The following is an 18,885-nucleotide window of genomic DNA, read 5'->3' on the forward strand; positions in this document are numbered from 1 at the left end:
TTAAAATATGTAAGAAACTCATGTGACTCAAAACCAAAAAAACAAACAACCAGATTAAAAAAAATTGGCAAAACATCTACATAGACATTTTACCAAAGAAGACATACAGTCAACAGGTATATGAAAAGTTGCTCAACATCACTACTCATCAGAGAAATGCAAATCAAAACCACAATGAGGTATTATCTCACAACTTGATAGCTATATGAAAAAAACCAAAGATAAGTGTCATCAACAGTGTGAGGAACTAGAACACTGTGTTCTGCTGGGAGGGCTGTAAATCGGTATAGCCATTCTACAAAACAGTACAGAGGTTCCTCAAAAGCTGCAACTAGAACTACCCCGTGATCCCGCCATCTGTCTTCTCAGTCTACCTAAAGAAAATGAAATCAGTTCTTCCAAGAGGTATCTGCCCTCCCATGTTCATTGCCACCATCATTTCTTGACTATCACACATAACTTAGTCTAAAGTATGCTGCTGCTGCTGCTGCTGCTCAGTCGCTTCAGTCGTGTCCGACTCTGTGCGACCCCAATGGGGTGCCATTGCCTTCTCCAAAAGTATGCTACTTTATACTAATCACATGCATTTGATATTCATAATAGTAGTAGTGTTATTCGCTCAGTCGTGTCTGACTCTTTTGAGACCACATGCACTGTAGTCTGCCAAGGTCCTCTGTCCCTGGGATTCTGGACAAGAATACTCGAACAGGTAGCCACTGCCTTCTCCAGGGGATCTTCCCAAATCAGGGATCAAACCCGGGCCCTCCTGCATTGCAGGCGTATTCTTTACCAACTGAGCCACCAGGGATTCATAAAAACATTTAAAATTTTCCTACTATTTCTCTGAATTTCAATGTAAGGATGAGCACTGGCTCTTACATCAGACAAACCTGGATTTGTACCCTGACCTTGCTTCTGATGGAATGGGGCCTCCGGCATTTTTAATTAGGGACAAAGTTACACATTTATGTATTAAGAGAAGCTAATTAACAGAATCAAATCCTCTTAACCTTTAATGCTAGATAACCTCTCATCCACATTTTCTTCATTTGCTCAGTGAAAATACTGCCCTTTAAGAAAATATTCCTATGATTTATGTCAGAGTGTTTTGCCTTGGTTCTCTTCTAAGAGTTTTATGGTGTCATGCCTTGTATTTAGATCTTTAAACCACTTGGAGTTTGTTTTTGTATATGGTGTGAGAGAGTGGTCTAATTTCACTGACTTAAATGCAGCTGTCAAGCTTTCCCAACACCACTTGATGAAGAGACTGTCTTTTCTCTACTGTTTACTCTTGCCTCCTTTGTCTTTGCCATAGGTTAATTGATTGTAGGTGTGCGGGTTTATTTCTGGGCTCTTAATTCTGTTCCACTGATCTATATGTCTGCTTTTATAATACTAAGCTGTTTGGATTACTGTAACTTTGTGGTATCATCTGAAGCCTGGGAGGGCTGTGCCTCCAGCTTTGTTCTTTATTCTCAAGATTGCTTTGGCAATTCTAGGTCTTCTGTGGTACCATAAAAATTTGAGGATTATTTGTTCCAGTTCTGTGAAAACTGTCATGGAAGTTTTCATAGGAATTACATTACATTTGTAGATTGCTTTGAGGAGTGTGGCATTTTATCAGTATTAATTCTTCCAATCAGAGAGTATGGGGTATCTTTCCATTTCTTTGGATCATCTTCAATTTCTTTTATCAATATTTTACAGTTTTCAGTGTTATAGGTGCATATAGGTCTTTTACCTCCTTAGTTAAGTTTATTCCCCCAGACAAAAGATATAAAAGCAAAAATAAATAAAATAAAGGGGACCTAATCAAATTTCAAAGCTTTTGCACAGCAAAGGAAACCATGAACAAAACAAAAAAAGAATCAAGGAATGGGATAAACTATTTGCAAATTTTTAAACTTTTTATTAATAAGGGGTTAATATTCAAAATATATCATCAGCTCATACAACTCAATACAAAAAACCAACAGGCCAATCAAAAAATGGGCAGACAACCTAAATAGTCACTTCACCAAAGAAGACATACACGATGGCCAACAGGTACATGAAAAGATGCTCAACACTGCTAATTATTAGAAAAATGTATATAAATGTGTATCAAAAGCACAACGAGGTTATCACTTCACCATGGGCAGAATGGCTATCATCAAAAAGACTACAATTAATAAATGCTTAAAAGAGTGTGAAGAAAAGAGAACCTGCCTACACTGTTGGTGGGAATGTAAACTGGTGCATTGGCTACGGAGAAGAGTAAGGAGGTTCCTTACAAAACTAAGAAATAGAGCTACCACATTACCCAGCAATCCCACTCTTGGGCATATATCCAGAAAACACAAAAACTCAATTTGAAAAGGTACACACACACCAAGATACAGAAACAACCCATGTGTCCATCAACAGATAAGTGGCTTAAGAAAATGCAGGGAGGGAGGGAGGGTGAGGGTGTGTGTGTGTGTGTGTGTGCGTGTGTGTGTGCGTGTGTGTGCGCGCGCACGTGTGCGCACATGCACAATGGAATATTACTTCACCATAAAAAGGATAGAAATAATGCCATTTGCAGCAATATGGATGGACTAGAGAATATCATACTAAGTGAAGTAAGTCAGACAAACACAAATATTATATAATATCATTTATATGTGGAATCTAAAAATAATCCAAATGAATCTAAATACAAAATAGAAACAGACTCATAGACACAGAAAACAAACTTATGGTTACCATAGGGGAAAGGAAGAGGGGAGGGATAAATTAGGAGTATGGGATTACCAGATACAAAATACCATACATAAAATAGATCCCTGTATAGCACAGGGAACTACATTCAGTATCTTGTAATAACCTATAATGCAAAAGAACCTGAAAAAAATATATGTATAATATATAACTGAATGACTGTACACTTGAAACTAACATAATACTGTAAACCAACTATACTTCAATTTAAAAAAAAGAAAGAAAATACTGCCTTTTATAAAAAGCTGCTGTAAAAATTAAATAAAAGCAAATTTTCTCCTATAATGTCTGGCACAATCATGCAATCAAAAAATAGCTCTAACAGTATCAAATATCTGTTAATAATAAGAAATTTTTCTTATAAAACCAGTTGCTTACCTTAAGATCACGGTGAACAATGCACTTTTGATGACAATACTGTACAGCAGATACAATCTGAAATACATATTTGGATAAAAGATTCAAAATTATTATAGTAAAAGCATCCATTTTTCCAAATTATTATTCCAGTTAGAGAAGTTACTAGCTTGGATTTCAAAGTTACATTTAGTAATTTCACTGTTCCTTTAGTTCAGAAAACCATACGTGCTAAAGTGATGAAATTTTCACTTTTAAATTCAGACTATGTGGAAAAGTAGTGTTCTCTTGCTAAAATATACTAAATATTTATCAGAGTGCATGCAGATTTTTCGTATAGGTTGTTATATTTCTCTGTTTACACAATCAAATGTATACTTCATAGTTTTGGGTCAAATGGTTTACTCCACTGTTGGAATAAGAATTTTGGCACACATGAATCAGCATTTCAAGATAATTCGCTCAAGTTCAAAACGCAAAACTCTATTTTAGGAATTACATTAAATGTGCTCAAGGCATGTTTCTCAGGGAGGTCAACTGACTTAAGAATTTATTAACAGGGCATTTAGCAATACTGTATTTTTGTCTGTTCATATATTACAAAGCAAAGGGAAATTTTTTGAACCTTAAAAGGAAACCTAATTTTCAAAAGAAAAAGGATAAAAATGAAATATAATTTTAAACCTGTCACTAATTCAGCTGGGCAAAGTATTCTACCCTTGTAACTAGATTCTGTATGCAGTCTTAATTTCTATTACCTAGGGCTCTTTGGGGATAAGTGCTAAACAGGAAAGAACCCAATGGCTTAAGGGCCAAAGATACAAGTGAGAAATAGGTTATAAGCAATTCTATGATAGTTATATACTTTTATTGCATAAAATACAGAAATGGAAACTATCTGATAGCAATCAGGTAAGAGCTACTTTGTACATATATGTATGGCCATTTTAGCACAGCAGAACATTCAGGTCTGTGGAGTCAGTTAAATGTAAACACAGTCTGAATGTTGAGTATTGGTTAGGCATTTACAAATGGGGACAGAAATGAGATTTTTAAAAGTCTAAAGGTGATGTGAAGTATGACCACGCTAATAGGATATTGGTTAGGGGAAAAAAAAAAAAACTTGGAAGTAGTACAAGTGAAGCTGCTATTTCAGTATTATAAAATTATTCTAATGTATATTAAAATGGTTCAAAGACAGAGAAGACATGAATTCAAAACAAAATCAACATACAATGAGTAAGATGTAATTCTACTAAAGTCAGTTTGATCCAACAGTTTATTGAGTACCTGCTATGTGCAAGAAAATGTGCTAGTTGCAAGGGGAACACAAAAATGAACAATAAATGTGCACCCTGTCCTTAAGGAGTTTACAGTCTGATTAGGAGGAAAAAATATGTATATAAATAACTATATATATAACAAGGCAGAATCACAGAAGCAGATGTACAAAGAAGCAAAGGAATCATAAAAATAAAGAATAATTTCCAGTTGGTAGGTGATATTAACATTTGACCTAAGCCAACATGAAGGACAGAAATATTTTAAAATGTGGAGGCTTGGGGATGGGGATGTAGAGGGTAAGGGGGTGAAATGCCTACTGTGGAGGCAACACAATGTATCTGAAAAGTAGGTTGGAAAATGGTAATATTGGGAGTTAAACCTGGACAGACAAGTTGGTAAAAGTCTCTGAATTCCAAACTAAGCAGGTGCTACAGAACCATGAAATGTTTTTGAGCAGAACAACTGTGAATTATTATAATCAATTTTAAGTGTGAGTCAAATACAGCAGAACCCTACAAGTAATAAGTAGCATTCATTTTCTTAAGCAATATGCTTGAAATTGTAATATCTAATTTTCACCAAAATATGTTCATTAGTTAAGAGATATACATTTATATGTAAATATTAATTCAACTTACTGAATATATTATATAGGCCATAGGATGTTCATACTATAAGGCTATTTTTATATCACAGATGACAGAACTTTGCTGATAACATTGTTTTTCAAGTCACCTTCTCTTGATACAATAAAGAAGGCACGTTACAGATGATTTGGTTACCAAACATGAACTTCACCTTAGACAGGACAGTTTCTATGAAAGCAGTTCTATAGGCACTTCTGGAATAAAAATCTCCTGTGTCGTAAAGACTTAAGAAGGGAAAGACAATTTATAATACCACCACACTGATCTAGTAGGATACAATTTCTACAATGAAAGAAGCTCTGGCTTCTGACTCACTCATTGTAAGAATCTGCATCCACAAATCCAGGTTTTACTGCATTAATCTATGGCCAGACCCTCCCATCTCAAACCTTCTGTACTTCCACAAATGTAATGTATGAACTTCTTTATGATCCTTTTGTTACGGATCTCAAAAACATGATTGACAATAAGCCCTGCACTGACTCTTAAGACAAGACATGTCAATGTTTTGCCATGAGGTACAATTGTGGGGTTTGCTTTGCCATTATTTATAAGTGGGTCAGGAATTCCCAAGCTTCAAGTCGTAGCCTTGATATTGGGAGGGCTGAATCAACATTATGATTTTCTTGTAAGCCTTCAAATCTTAAGGGAATGCAGAGGAGCAATAGCTGCTAAACTGGTCCTAAACTGTCATAGTGTCTTTGCTATAATTCATGGTAGACTCAAGGACATACATGTATGGGTATGTATATACCCTTACTAATATAGTATATTCCCCTTCACTGTTAAACTCTTACAAGTAATTGCATGAAATATAGAGCAAATAAAAATAAAATAAATATACATTAACTAGAGTTTTAATTAAACCTATAAAGAAAAATCAACTTAGCAAAAATAAATATAAAAACAAAAACAAGTTTTTGACAACTACAAAATGGTATATGTGTTTTCATTGTTTTTTAAAATGTGAGTTCGGGGGTGGGAGCTGGGAGGGGGGTTCATGTTTGGGAACTCATATACACCCATGGTGGATTCATGTCAACGTATGGCAAAACCAATACAGTATTGTAAAGTAAAATAAAGTAAAAATAAAAATTTAATTAAAAAATAAATAAAATGTGAGTTGGTTACCTATTTAATTTGGGGGGAACACATATAGATAGTAAAATACATTTAATATTTATAATAGAGAATTATTTTTTAAAATCCCATTGTTTTACATTTTAAATAGAATTCATTTCATATTCAACGTCTGATCTCATTTCAAAGTAATCCAGATTTCATTTTAAAAAAAAAAGAGCCACTTAATAATTACTTGGATTTTTATGAAAATATCTGTGTCCTAGCCTCCTATCCTGCTCACACCTGTCAGTAAAGATGAGTAAGCTCTTTGAAACAGCAGGCATTTTCACTTTCTCTAATTCCATATAGTACCCAGTACAATTTTTGACCACAGTATGTTTTAAATAATAAATAAATAAAACCAACCAACTAAAAAGAAGAGTGAGCAGTGACAGTCCTTCAAATACTGATTTAGATTTCAATGGAAATACCTAATGTCAATTGGAATTTTCTTCCTAGCTGGCTACTGAAGCTAGAGTGACTGAGATGGAGAGAACGACGACATTTGAAGTGATGACTGTAGTTCTTTACTTAAGTAAACTTGGACTTGCAACCCAGCACAGAAAAGAACTTAACAGTGTGTGGCTGATCGCTGTCCAGCTTCTCAATGTTGCTTCCTCATTACCAGCTGTCTTTAGATCCAGCTATTTTAAGTCAAATGCTTCTAAGATCCATTTCAAATATAATGAATGGCTGTATATATCTTTGGTCTAAAGCATTTTATATATTGTGTCCCAAAAAATAATGACTCTGTGAGATATTAATAATAGATGTTTCCCAAAATAAACTCACTCCATGATTAATTCGGAGAGTGCTATGTCAATAAAATAGTCAAAAAGGTATTTTCCTCCCATCTTCTTTAGGACTTCTACAATTGTTTATATGTTAACATATATGTAGAAATCTCACAGTGGAACATTTCATATTAGTATGAACCAATCTTACTGATTACAGGATCACTTTAATTGCAGACTCATGCTTAGAGAAGAGATACTGAACTATTTTTAAGTGAGTATTTTAAATTTACTGACGCAAAGTTTGGCATATAGTAAGTTATCTGTTGAAACTTCAGTAAATTTTATGAACAAATTACAATTTATTAATCTGGCATTGCTACAGTAATTTTTAAAGTATGCTAATTTTAATTACTTCATTCCTAAAAATTAGAAACAAAAGCTTACATGAACTTAAATTGCTTTTTTCTTATTTTATCATTTAGGTAGCAAATCATAATCAAGTCGACCTGGAAATACCAATATCTTACCATATTCTTCATACTGGCAAGGTTCCTTCCCTACTCGACTAAATAAAATTGATCATAGTCTTTAAACCTACAAAAATAGGAGTTCCAAAAGCAAGATATCTTTAATTACTTAAAAAAATACAAAAACCTTTTTAAACAGTACACAGTTATGTTGTACATATAAAGGTAATAATACTTAATAATAATTCCTGGATAAATGTTTAAGTACTTATTTTCTATCTCACTCTAGGTCTCTACTTTCAAGACTATCAAAGAGTTAATAAGAGTCTCAACTATAAACATTTTACTATTTATGTTGATCTAAAAATAACCAAATATAACTATTTTACAAATTTCTTTTTCAGGTTTCCATCTTTAAAAAGAAAGTATCAATTTTTCTTTTTAAAGTATCATGTACTCTGAATTCTGGTTTGTGATACTGTCCATTGTACATCACTAAAAATATCAGCAAAACAAAGTTGAAAACTACTTTCCATACCTGCCTAAATTTTGCACGGGCCTCTTTTTCTTTCATTCTTCCATGGGCAACTAAGTAATCAAATACTTCACCTGAATCAGAAAGGTAAAGCAGGCAGTAAAATATACATAGATTTTCAGTTAACAATATATGCAATGTCAAGTTTTTGCCTTGTTTTTAAAGAAGCTTTTGGCCCACACTTTTCTGATAGTTCTACATAAATTAAAACTATTACATGATAGAAAAAAAAGGGAAAAAGACATATAAAACCAAATATTGGTAGCAGCTTATGAATCAGCAAAACTCCTTTAATAAAAAAAATCATAAAAACATTAAGTAAACTTTCTTTCTTCTTTCCAGTACTATGTGAAAATACAGTCAACTCTTTATTATCCATTCAAACAAAGGGAAGCCACAGCACAGGCAACCAAAAATTACATTTGGCTCTGTACTGGGGGCTTATGTTTCAAATAAAACACCAAAAGCCATATTAGGTTGGCTCACTCTCTTAAAGTCTACTGATCGTTTAATCTTGGTCAAATTCCACCTCTCTATCTCCATCCACACTGATTTCATTCTTATCCTTTGCATTTTGATCATGTTCATTCTCATGATACTCATTTCACCTGCACTGGTACTTAACTCCTTACTATACAGAATGAAACCATCCTTGTGTGCATCTCCTATTACCCTAGAGGAGCTGCAACCTTCTTGAATGCTGTCATCACACCCATACTTTACCTGCATACCCATCCCATGATAGGACACAAAGTGGAGAGACAATACAAATTTGTTGAAATAATTTAAAGATAGAAACTGTAAAAATTTTCTAATAGATCCTTTACATGTAAGTTTTTCATTTTTCTCTAATTAATAATAATAAACCTAATGTTCAGTTACATTATGAAAGATAAAATACCTCAGTGTAAGGGATAAAAATTTTATATCCTCATAATTTGTACCATATAGACATACATGTATATTAAAAATTCACCAAGTGGCTTAAAGAGTTCTTATAAAGTACAGCAAAGTGGTTAAAAACTCAGGTTTTAGAATCAGACTAATTTTGGTATGAATCCTGATTTAGCCCTAAGTTGCTATGGGGAGATATTAGGAAGATTTCTTAACTATGTTAAGACTCTGTTTCTCCCTATTGCCTATCTCACATGGCCGTTGTGAGGATTAATGAAATAATGCATGTGCTTAGCACAGTGACTGGCATATAGTAAGCACTCAATAAATTATATATTTGTATCTAGGTATACAGATATATTACATATACAAATATGCAATATCAATCCTAGGACGTAAGTAAAATGTTAAAAATTAAAATGCAATGATGTATGTATGTCAGATGAAACTAATACATCTACAATGTTAGCAGATTATATAAAGCATACTTAAATGATTAAATGGGATGATAAAAACAGAGAAATGAATAGATGCTCTAGTTGACCCATCATAGCAGTTAACTCCAGATATGTGAATTTAGGCTGGGAAAGATATATACGGCAGGGGTTCAAAAATCTGGACTGCCCTCAAGTTCTGCCTGGAATGTTCATACCCCAGATGTTTACATGACCCAGTCTTTTACTGATTATATATTACTTGTTTATGATACGCTTCCCCAACTAGAATGTCATCTTTTTGATGGCAATGACGTTGTATCTGTTTATCCACGTGTTGCTCGCACCTTGAATATCACCTAGTACATAGTAAACATTTAATAAATAATGTCTGCATGAACAATAGAAGAAATACACATACCATTGTGGATTAGCCCTGATGCCTACTTTTAATAGGTTCCTTTGAACAAAACATGGTTCATATAGGAGTTCCCTGCCCATCTAATCACTGAAGATCTTTTGCCCCATGAATGAACCAGAGTCAAGAGATGTACTCCTGAAAGAGGCCATTTTTCATGCTAAGTTTCTAGTGTGCATGTCAGATTCAATCCTAAAACATCTATAAATTTTAGAGGAAACACATTGTTTTATTTTCCAGAGTCATCTTGTCATTCATAGGTTTAAAAGGCCAGACGTTGATTCTAGATTTACTGCTATAGAACTGCGATGGTTTTGTTACAGGACCACTGACTGGCAAGACTCAAAGGAAACCCATCACCAGGAATCAGAATTAAGTAAGAGACCATCTGGTTTGGGATGAGCTAAAGTACACACCCCTCTACCCTACACTACACCCCACTGCCCCCCAGTGCTACTGAAGGAGAGCAGTGAGGACCCCAGGTGCTGTCTATTACTCCAGCCATTGCTCCCCTTCATTAGCACCAATAGAGAGTTGACTGTACTTACCATTAATTGTTAAAGCAGTACGCACATTCGTATTAACCCAGCCTTGTGGTGGACCTTCATAAAAATTGAACAATGCCCATCGATCCCTAGCTACCTGTAAGTTCTCATATCAAAGCCATGTCTAGCCTTTCTCTTGAGACTAGATCACTAAAAAAAGTTTAACTGAACTATAACACACAGGGTTCCAACACTGATGAACTGTTAATTTACATCTAACTAAAGAAGAGTTATGTGAACAAAGAATTCATAATGTGGTATTTGAAGGTTCATTAATTTTATTATAGACTAACATTTTATGCAAGTTTGCATGATGATTAATATTTTTAGGGTTTTTAAAAAGTGATGCAAAAACCCAAATCTATTAAAAAACTAAAAAAGTAATTAAAATATTTAGTATTTGTAGTTAATTTTTTAAAAATCTAAGAGTATAAAAATACATAGTCTAAATGTTGTAGATTAAAATAAATTGTCTTTATTCAAGTTACAGAAAATCAGAACATCATAAAAATCTACACCCTTTTTTAGCTAAAAGGACTCAAAACTAGACTCAACACTAAGTTTTCCTACTGATTAGCAAAAAAAGGTTAATTAGACAAGTTGGTTTAAATCATTTCCAATGCTCTCCTTCTTTAATTGCTTAAATTCTATGAGTCCTTAAAACCTTCAAGACCCTCTTTTTATTTATTAAATTATTTAACTCCATAAATTTTAAACCTGTTTCTGAGAAAGTTAAGGCTTATGCTTAAAAGAACAGTGATTCTACAGCAATGTATCTCTCATTTGAGGAAAGTGCAGGAAATGAAAATGATTTTCTAATAATCAGTGTTTATTTTGATGCTAGACAGTCAAAATAAACATTGTATTCTACTAGAAGTATATCTTACCATTCCCTTGTCAACTCAGTATTCTAATTTATAAAATATATAGATCAATACTTGTTTAAAATGAAACATTTTATAGATTATCTTGAAGATGTATGTATATTGAGAATCTGTGATATGTGATCAGTGAAACAAAAATGTGACCTAGAATAGGTTTTTACTATAAACATTACTAACATTCTGGGTTTGAGATTTCCTATTTATAGCCAAGAGAAAATAGTATTAGAAAATAATAATATAATATTAAGATGAATGTTTCATAGATTATATTCATAGATAACAATGCAAACTGAATTTTGAAAAATACCTCTAAGTAATTTTTAAATAAGCCAAAGTCCAATTTTTAAATGTAGGATCAATAGGTCTTGAAATCAAACAATGAATTTTCATAAAGACACCATTGAAAGGCATTTTAATAAAACTACAGATTCATTAACAACAATAAAGACACAGATATTATAATGAGCTTTCAGGTATTAATATTTCTACATGTCTCATGAAAGGTAACTTTTCATTCCCCTCATCCTTACCCCCACTTGCGTATTCCATGACTAAATAGAGAGTCTTCTCTGTTTCAATAACTTCAAACAATTTTACTGAAAAAGAAATTAGAGATATAACTCTGTAATTGTGAGCATACTAGATATGCTTTAAGAAAATTTAAGGTAACACTAAACCAAAGGAAAAGTTGAGCATTTACAAAAATTACTACTTACAATTTAAAGTTTTAAACTTTTCCCAAGGATTATTACTACCATGGTAGATCTATCACAAAATGATTTGGAACCAACTGTTGGGTCAAAAGAGAGTTAAGTTTCTAGGATTAAAAACCTTATCCCCTTTCAAATTAGAATAAGGTAATAAAAAGGAAAATCTTAAAATAAAAAGGAAAATCTTAAAATAAAAAAAATTTAATAGAATAATAAAATTTAGTGAATGCTTAAAAAGATAACTATTATCATAATGATTTAATTGAGAATGTTAAATAATCTTTGGTACAGAAATAAAAAAATTTTTAATTATGTGATATTTTAAGTTTCTGATTAAAATCTACTAAATTATCAGACTTATATAGTTGAAATTATATACCATAGGGAATTGCATTTGTATCTCTAATAAACATAAGATTTTTTTAGTGTGCAAGAAACACACTTCAAGAATAAACAGATTAAAAGAAGAACTGCTTTTTACTTCTTACAATCCAATGACTTTGAGTAACATGTGTAAATTAATTTACAAATAAATTTCTCTATAAATATGGGGGGGAATAGGACTTATGGAAATAAGTTCACTAAAATTGAAATAAAATCTTTATTTTCTTTAAAATTCAAACTAGTTATTTTGCCTATGGACTATGAACAAACCCAAGTCCATATTGCCAAAATATCTGGAATTATTTCTTATCCATATCTAAATGGCATGCAACCTTTAGAGAGATTTAGTAAGGAGATACAAGAAACACCTATATACAGCAACTCCAAGTCATATGTATTATTTTAGTGAAGAGTAGAAGATAGCAAGGTAGTAGAAAAATACAATTTGTAGCCTTCAGTTAACTTCTTTATAATATTTATACCCAAAGTAACACTTTCTGAGATTATCACTTAGGTTATCACTTTTCTTCTTTTTATACAGAACATCCTTAAAACTGTATCATTTCAAATAGCCTCAATAGTATTCAAGGAAAATATTTTATCATTAATTGTGAAATATAAATTTCATACCTATGTTAGGGTGATTCAATATCTTCATTATTCGTACTTCTCGAAACAACTGTGAAAGGAAACAAGAAACATTTCCGCTAAAAAAGAACACTCAACAGAGAACCAATCAAAACATCTATTTGAAGAAATTTATCTTCTTGTAAGACACTATAGGATTTAATAGTGGTCAAATCAGAGATTTATTTCACAATTCCAATTCTATTAAGACTTGGTTTCTAGGACAACGTTAACTAATTGAACTCAAATGGTTCTGTGTGTGTGTGTGAATATACCATATACAATAAAAAAACATTCGAATACTCATTACTAGGAATAAAAGAAAAATACTACAGAAATGAAACTAAATGTACATTCTTATGACTTTTATCCAAAAACAACGTTCTTAGGAGGTGGGGGGCCTGACTCTTTAGTTATCTCTACTGGTTGATCACACTATAAGCAATTAAGAATAAAGGTATATAAACCATTAGGCTTTTGTGTGGACATAAATTTTCAATTCACTTGGGTAAATATCAAAGAGGACGACTGCTGAATGGTATAGTGGAGTAGGTTTAGTTTTCCAAGAATCCAGCAAACTACCCTCCAAAGTGGCTGCACCATTTTGCATTCCCATCAGCACTTGAGAGTTCCTGTTGTTTCACAACCTGGCCACCATTCAGTGTTGTCACTGTTCCGGATTGTCACCATCTTATGGGTGTGCAGGAAGCCCCAACGGCTCAAAAGGTCACGAATCCACCTGCAGTGCAGGAGATGCAGCAGACCTGGGTTTGATCTCTGGGTCAGAAAGATCCCCTGGAGAAGGGAACGGCAACTCACTCCAGTGTTCTTGCCGGGGAAATCCCACGGACAGAGCAGCCTGCCGGGTGATAGCTCATAGGGTCGCAGAGGTGGACATGCCTGAGCACACACATGCAATGCAATGGGTGTGAAGTGGTATCTGTTGCTTTAATTTACTCTAGTGAAAGCAATAATCTACAGCCATCGGGTTCCTACATCTCAAAGATGTCTAGAATATATTGTTCTAATCACAGTTCATCTTCTTCAGGTGGATTTCTTTCTAAATTTATTGAAATATGGTTAATTTACAAAGTTGTATTAGTTTCAGGTATACAGCAAAGTGATTCAGTTATATATATATATATATATATATATCCATATATGTTCATTTTTAGACTCTTTTCCATTATAGGTTATTACAAGATATTGAGTACAGTTCCCTGTGCTATACAGTCGGTCCTTGTTGGTTATCTGTTTTTATCCTTTAATAGTTTTTGACAAGAAATAAGGAAAAAAACAAAAACAAGCAACAGCATAAATGTGTGTATAAGCTGGGTATGTGCTGGCTTAAAGTGACAGGCAGCTATGGACAGAAGAAGAGCAGCTGCTGCTGGAAGAAGTGATGATGGGGGTGTTAAGTGGTTAATTGACCTGGAACAATGAAGTGCCAGAATCATGCCCTGCCAATCACCCTTATTCTTAAAGAAACACTTAAATTGTCAGCTAGCTTTGTTATTAACCTTCCAAACCTAGAGAATTTGGGTCAACTGAACAGGAGTAGCACATGGATTCAGTGAAGGTTTATGATGTCTCTTCTTCATGACTCGCCATAATCCCTTCTTAAAGTCTAATATTCCAACTGGCTGCACAGAAGAGAGACTGGACAACTGCACCAGTCACTTGAGTCAAAGGGAGCAGAAGAGGGAGAGACAGTGAGTTCCTTACACATATGTGATTTTCTCACCCAGAACACATCCTTATTAGCAAAGATGCTAATCTTATCCATGCTTGCTCTTCCTTAGTAAAGGGGGAGAGAGAGAGGTGAGGGAGGAAGGAGAGCTGAACATTTAGACCAAGTTAAGAAGGCTACCCTGAGATGGAGAAATGTTGTAAAAATCACTGCACGCCCATGTACTACAAGAGACACAGAAGATGTGGGTTCAATCCCTGGGTTGGGAAGACACCCTGGAGAAGGAAATGGCAACCCACTAGTCAAAACTATGGTTTTTCCAGTAGTCATGTACAGATGTGAGAGCTGGACCATGATGAAGGCCGAGCACTGAAAAATTGATGCTTTTGAATGGTGGTACTGAAGAAGACTCTTGGGAGTCCCTTGGACTGCAAGGAGATCCAACCAGTCCATCCTCAAGGAGATCAGTCCTGGGTGTTCATTGAAAGGACTGATGCTGAAGCAGAAGCACCAATACTTTGGGCACCTGCCATGAAGAACTGACTCACTGGAAGAGACCCTGATGCTGGGCAAGATTGAAGGTGGGAGGAGAAGGGAGCGACAGAGGATGAGATAGATGGTTGGATGGCATCGCCGACTCAATGAACATGAGTTTGAACAAACTCCAAGTGAAGGACGGGAAGCCCTAGCATGCTGCAGTACACGGGGTCTCAAAGAGTCAGACACAACAGAGTGACTGACCAACAACAAACAGTATTCTTGCCTGCAAAACGCCATGGATAGAGGAGTCTGGTGGGCTATACAGTCCATGAAGTTGCCAAGAGTCAGACATGGCGGAGCGAACTAAGCATCATATATCCAGGCCAAGTAAGGACAACAAAAGTTTGCCACTGTTTTAGATCAGCATTTACATGAGCTTCTGCACCTTTAAAAATTTCAGTGTGATTAAAACGCACATGAGAATTAACCAGGAAAAAAACAGAAGTTTGTGAACATATTAAATAGTCCCACATTACAATTTGAGTTTCTGATTCTAATTTCTAGTCCTATTTTTCCTCTTGACATCATATACAAATTTAGCAGGAGAGCTCTGGATTCACTAATGCCTTTCAAACTATTGTTTCAACTTTTCTGTCGGCTGGGAATTAAGGCCAGGGTTTTAAGACTGTGTTGAATTACAGAAGTAAGTGCTGAGCGAAGGCTTGAGATGGATGGGTCTTCTATGACTGAAGGGCAGGGACTTCACTGTCTGGACTTTGTGACAGTTGTTCTAGTTGTTCAGAGGCTTTTGTGGTTTCCTCCTTGATTCTTGACTGTTTTAGATAACTGAAGTTAGTGAACAAGCCTCAGTTCTGTGGAGAGGTATTCACTTTTCAGTTCAGTCCTTCCTGGTTAGAGGTAAGGATCAGGATTAAGCAAATTCCATCAGTGTAAATCATATTTGCCTTATTTATTTCTTCTCTCAACTACTCTGTTCCTTCCAACCTCTTCCATTCCCTCTGCTTATTATTACTTTTTTGATGGTGGAAAAGTCTATTCTATTTATTAGTAGTCAAGTGGACATGGCTAAGACAATGCTCATCCTATTTATTCTCAAAGCATCATCATAGTCAGGGACCAGTCAAACTCCCATCATCATCTCTACCAGACCTGCTCACTGTGCTGTCCTGGGACCTGTCAATGTTAAGGACTTCTTCATCATCTCCGTGTTCTTGGGCAGATAGAGAAGAACTCTGGCCATGGAGAAATTGACAAAGGCAGTCGTCAACCATGTTCCCCCCAAGGAGAGCTCTTCCAGGCTGTCATCAGAGTCACAGTATGCTGGGCTCATAAGAGGAGGCTGACATTCATATCTTCTTGTGCCTTTTAACACAGCTTTCTTGGCCTTTCAAGTATTTTGCTCTGATTTGGGTTTGAGGAGGGGCAGAAGCCTTTCTTTGCCTTCACCTCAAACCTTGTAAAAATTCAACTGTATCTTTTCAACAGTTTACTGGCCTATTAGTGTGAAGAGTGGGTGCTGCTGTACCCTGTAGGTGATGTTCTAAGAGAAAGGGCTTTGTATACACCTTCTCAGAGACACCAGTCATTGAGGGATTTTATATACAATTTGCCTATATTAACAGAACCCTACAGATTAAACTCTCAGCTTTTTAATTTCTAGCATTACCATTTCATTCCTCTTTTACTTCAGATATTATTATTAGGACATCAAATATTTTATGAAGTTATTGCTAGAACCAGTATTAAAACTCAGGCTAACTTAAGTTCTCTCCATGAAACAGTTCATAAAAAGAAATCTCAATATACTTAAATTAGTATATATTAGATGATTAAAAAAAAACACAAAATGCTTAGTATTACTTCTAAACTTGACAGCCTGTCATCAATTACTAAATGCAAAACAATAGGCTCTGGCACTTTGCCTAAATTTTACCTTCATATATGAATGATAATTTTTTTTTTAATGAACTGGTACTGATTTTATAGTGCTACAGTCTTTCCCAAGGGCTTGTATGGATACAACTGTGGGCTCAAGTTGCTGTTAACTAAATACAATTGTTTGAGATATCAAATCAAATAATTTCAGAGAGAAGATACTAAACATTAGATTAAATTTGAAAAAGTGTCCAATCTCACTAGGCAGAAATCATGAAAATCAAAACAAAATCCCCTCTACAAGACTGGCAAAAATTAAGAAATCTGATAATATAAAGTGCTGACAACAATGTGGAGCAAAAGTAAATCTCATACAAAGTTAGCAGAAATAGATATTGGTGCAGCCACTTAAGAGCAATTTGACATTATTTAATAAATTTGAGGATATGCATGCCCTTCAACCTTGCAATTCTACCTGGAGAGATATATACCCTTCTATACTTCTGTAGAAAAATATGTACACAACAATAAACATTGCTGCATTATCTGTAACAGCAAAAACAAAAAACTAACTAGAAAAAAAAAGAGAAACACTAAAACAACAGGAACAATCTAAATATAAACAGAAAGATGGACTAACTAGTAGATATCTACTAAGAGAATGGGTAAACTGGCTTATTTGTACAATGGCATATAATAATAGTGAAAATAAATGAACTAGACTATACACACTAACATGAATAAAACTGTTAAGACAATGCTAAATGGAAAAAATAAGTTGCAGAAGAATAAAAAGCTTAAAAATAAATAATATATAGTATTTTATGTAAAGATACACATGTGAAAATTTTTAAACAAATAAATGGGAATAAGAAAGACCAAATTCAGAACAGAAGTTATTTCTAGGTAGAAAGACAGGAATAGAACCAAGAAATGACACACAGGGCTTCAACTGTATCTCTAGTTTATCTTATAAAAAAAAGTTCAGAAATGAAACATTTCAGTCCAATAAATAAATATCATGAGAAAGCAACTTTTTTAAAATGGGAAAGATGTTTTGAAGTCTCCATCCAAATAATAAAAATAGACTAGTGTACTATATCAACAAACTTCCCAACTTAGAAAAGCCAGGAGTATGACTCTTAAAATAACTGTGAAAATATTACATAGTTCTTGAGAATACAGAAATAGATGTACACTTTTCAGCCAAAAAAGACTGAGAAATTAGAACAGAGGTCTTCAGAATCAGAGGCAGAAATACAAGCATCAAAAGCAAAATCCAAATAGTACTATTCAAGCAAAACTAAAGAGATGGTTTATGAATAACTCTTGGTTCTGGGTGCTTAATTTTAAGAAGGGCAGGGGGATTTAACACCTGTTGTGGAGATAGGAAAGGTTTCCCTGAAGAAATTACTCTTAAGCTGAAATGTGAGAAGTGAGCAAGAATTAAATGAAGTGAAGTGAAAATTGCTCAATTGTATCCGACCCTTTGCAATCCCATGGACTGTAGTCCACGGAATTCTCCAGAATAGAATATTGGAGTGGGTAGCCTTTCCCTTCTCCAGGGGATCTTAACCCAGGGATCAAATCCAGGTCTCCAACATTGCAGGCAGATTCTTTACCGGCTGAGTCACAAGGGAAGCCCAAGAATACTGAAGTGGGTAGCCTATCCTTTCTCCAGAGGATCTTCCTGACCCAGGAAATCAAACTAGGGTGTCCTGCATTGCAGGCAGATTCTTTACCAACTGAGCTATCAGGGAAGCCCAGAGGTAGTGGTAAAAGCTTAAGAATAGGGTGGGGTGAAGAGCTGCAAAGGCCCAATGGCTGAAACAGTATGAATAGGACCAGATGAAAGAAAGGCAGTGGAATTGGAGGAGGAGGGGATGAGGAGAGTGGGGAGAAGCTGGGGAGAGTTGGGGGACCATCAGCTGAAAAAAGAAGGAAGGATCTGAACACCATGCTAATGAAGTTGATTTCCAGAGTACAAAAAATGGAATGCCGTCTGAAAGTTTAAACAGATAGACAATATAAT

The 18,885-nt window shown here is 34.6% G+C and overlaps 1 protein-coding gene across 7 annotated transcripts in view; it reads right to left on the bottom strand.

Moving 5' to 3' along the window:
• MARK1 (microtubule affinity regulating kinase 1) overlaps nucleotides 1-18,885 on the bottom strand; it is a 141,503-nt gene that overhangs the window by 35,254 nt on the left and 87,364 nt on the right. For all 7 annotated transcript variants that reach the window (XM_040263252.1, XM_040263253.1, XM_040263254.1 and 4 more), the window contains exons 4-7: nucleotides 12,791-12,839; nucleotides 11,597-11,662; nucleotides 7,895-7,965; nucleotides 3,121-3,177 (exon numbers count right to left, since the gene is read on the bottom strand). In XM_040263252.1, coding sequence (XP_040119186.1) covers nucleotides 3,121-3,177; nucleotides 7,895-7,965; nucleotides 11,597-11,662; nucleotides 12,791-12,839 — 243 coding nt within the window. The remainder of the gene's footprint in view (nucleotides 1-3,120; nucleotides 3,178-7,894; nucleotides 7,966-11,596; nucleotides 11,663-12,790; nucleotides 12,840-18,885) is intronic.

Source organism: Oryx dammah, unplaced genomic scaffold, assembly GCF_014754425.2.
Source record: "Oryx dammah isolate SB20612 unplaced genomic scaffold, SCBI_Odam_1.1 HiC_scaffold_21, whole genome shotgun sequence".
Classification (NCBI taxonomy): Eukaryota; Metazoa; Chordata; class Mammalia; order Artiodactyla; family Bovidae; genus Oryx; species Oryx dammah.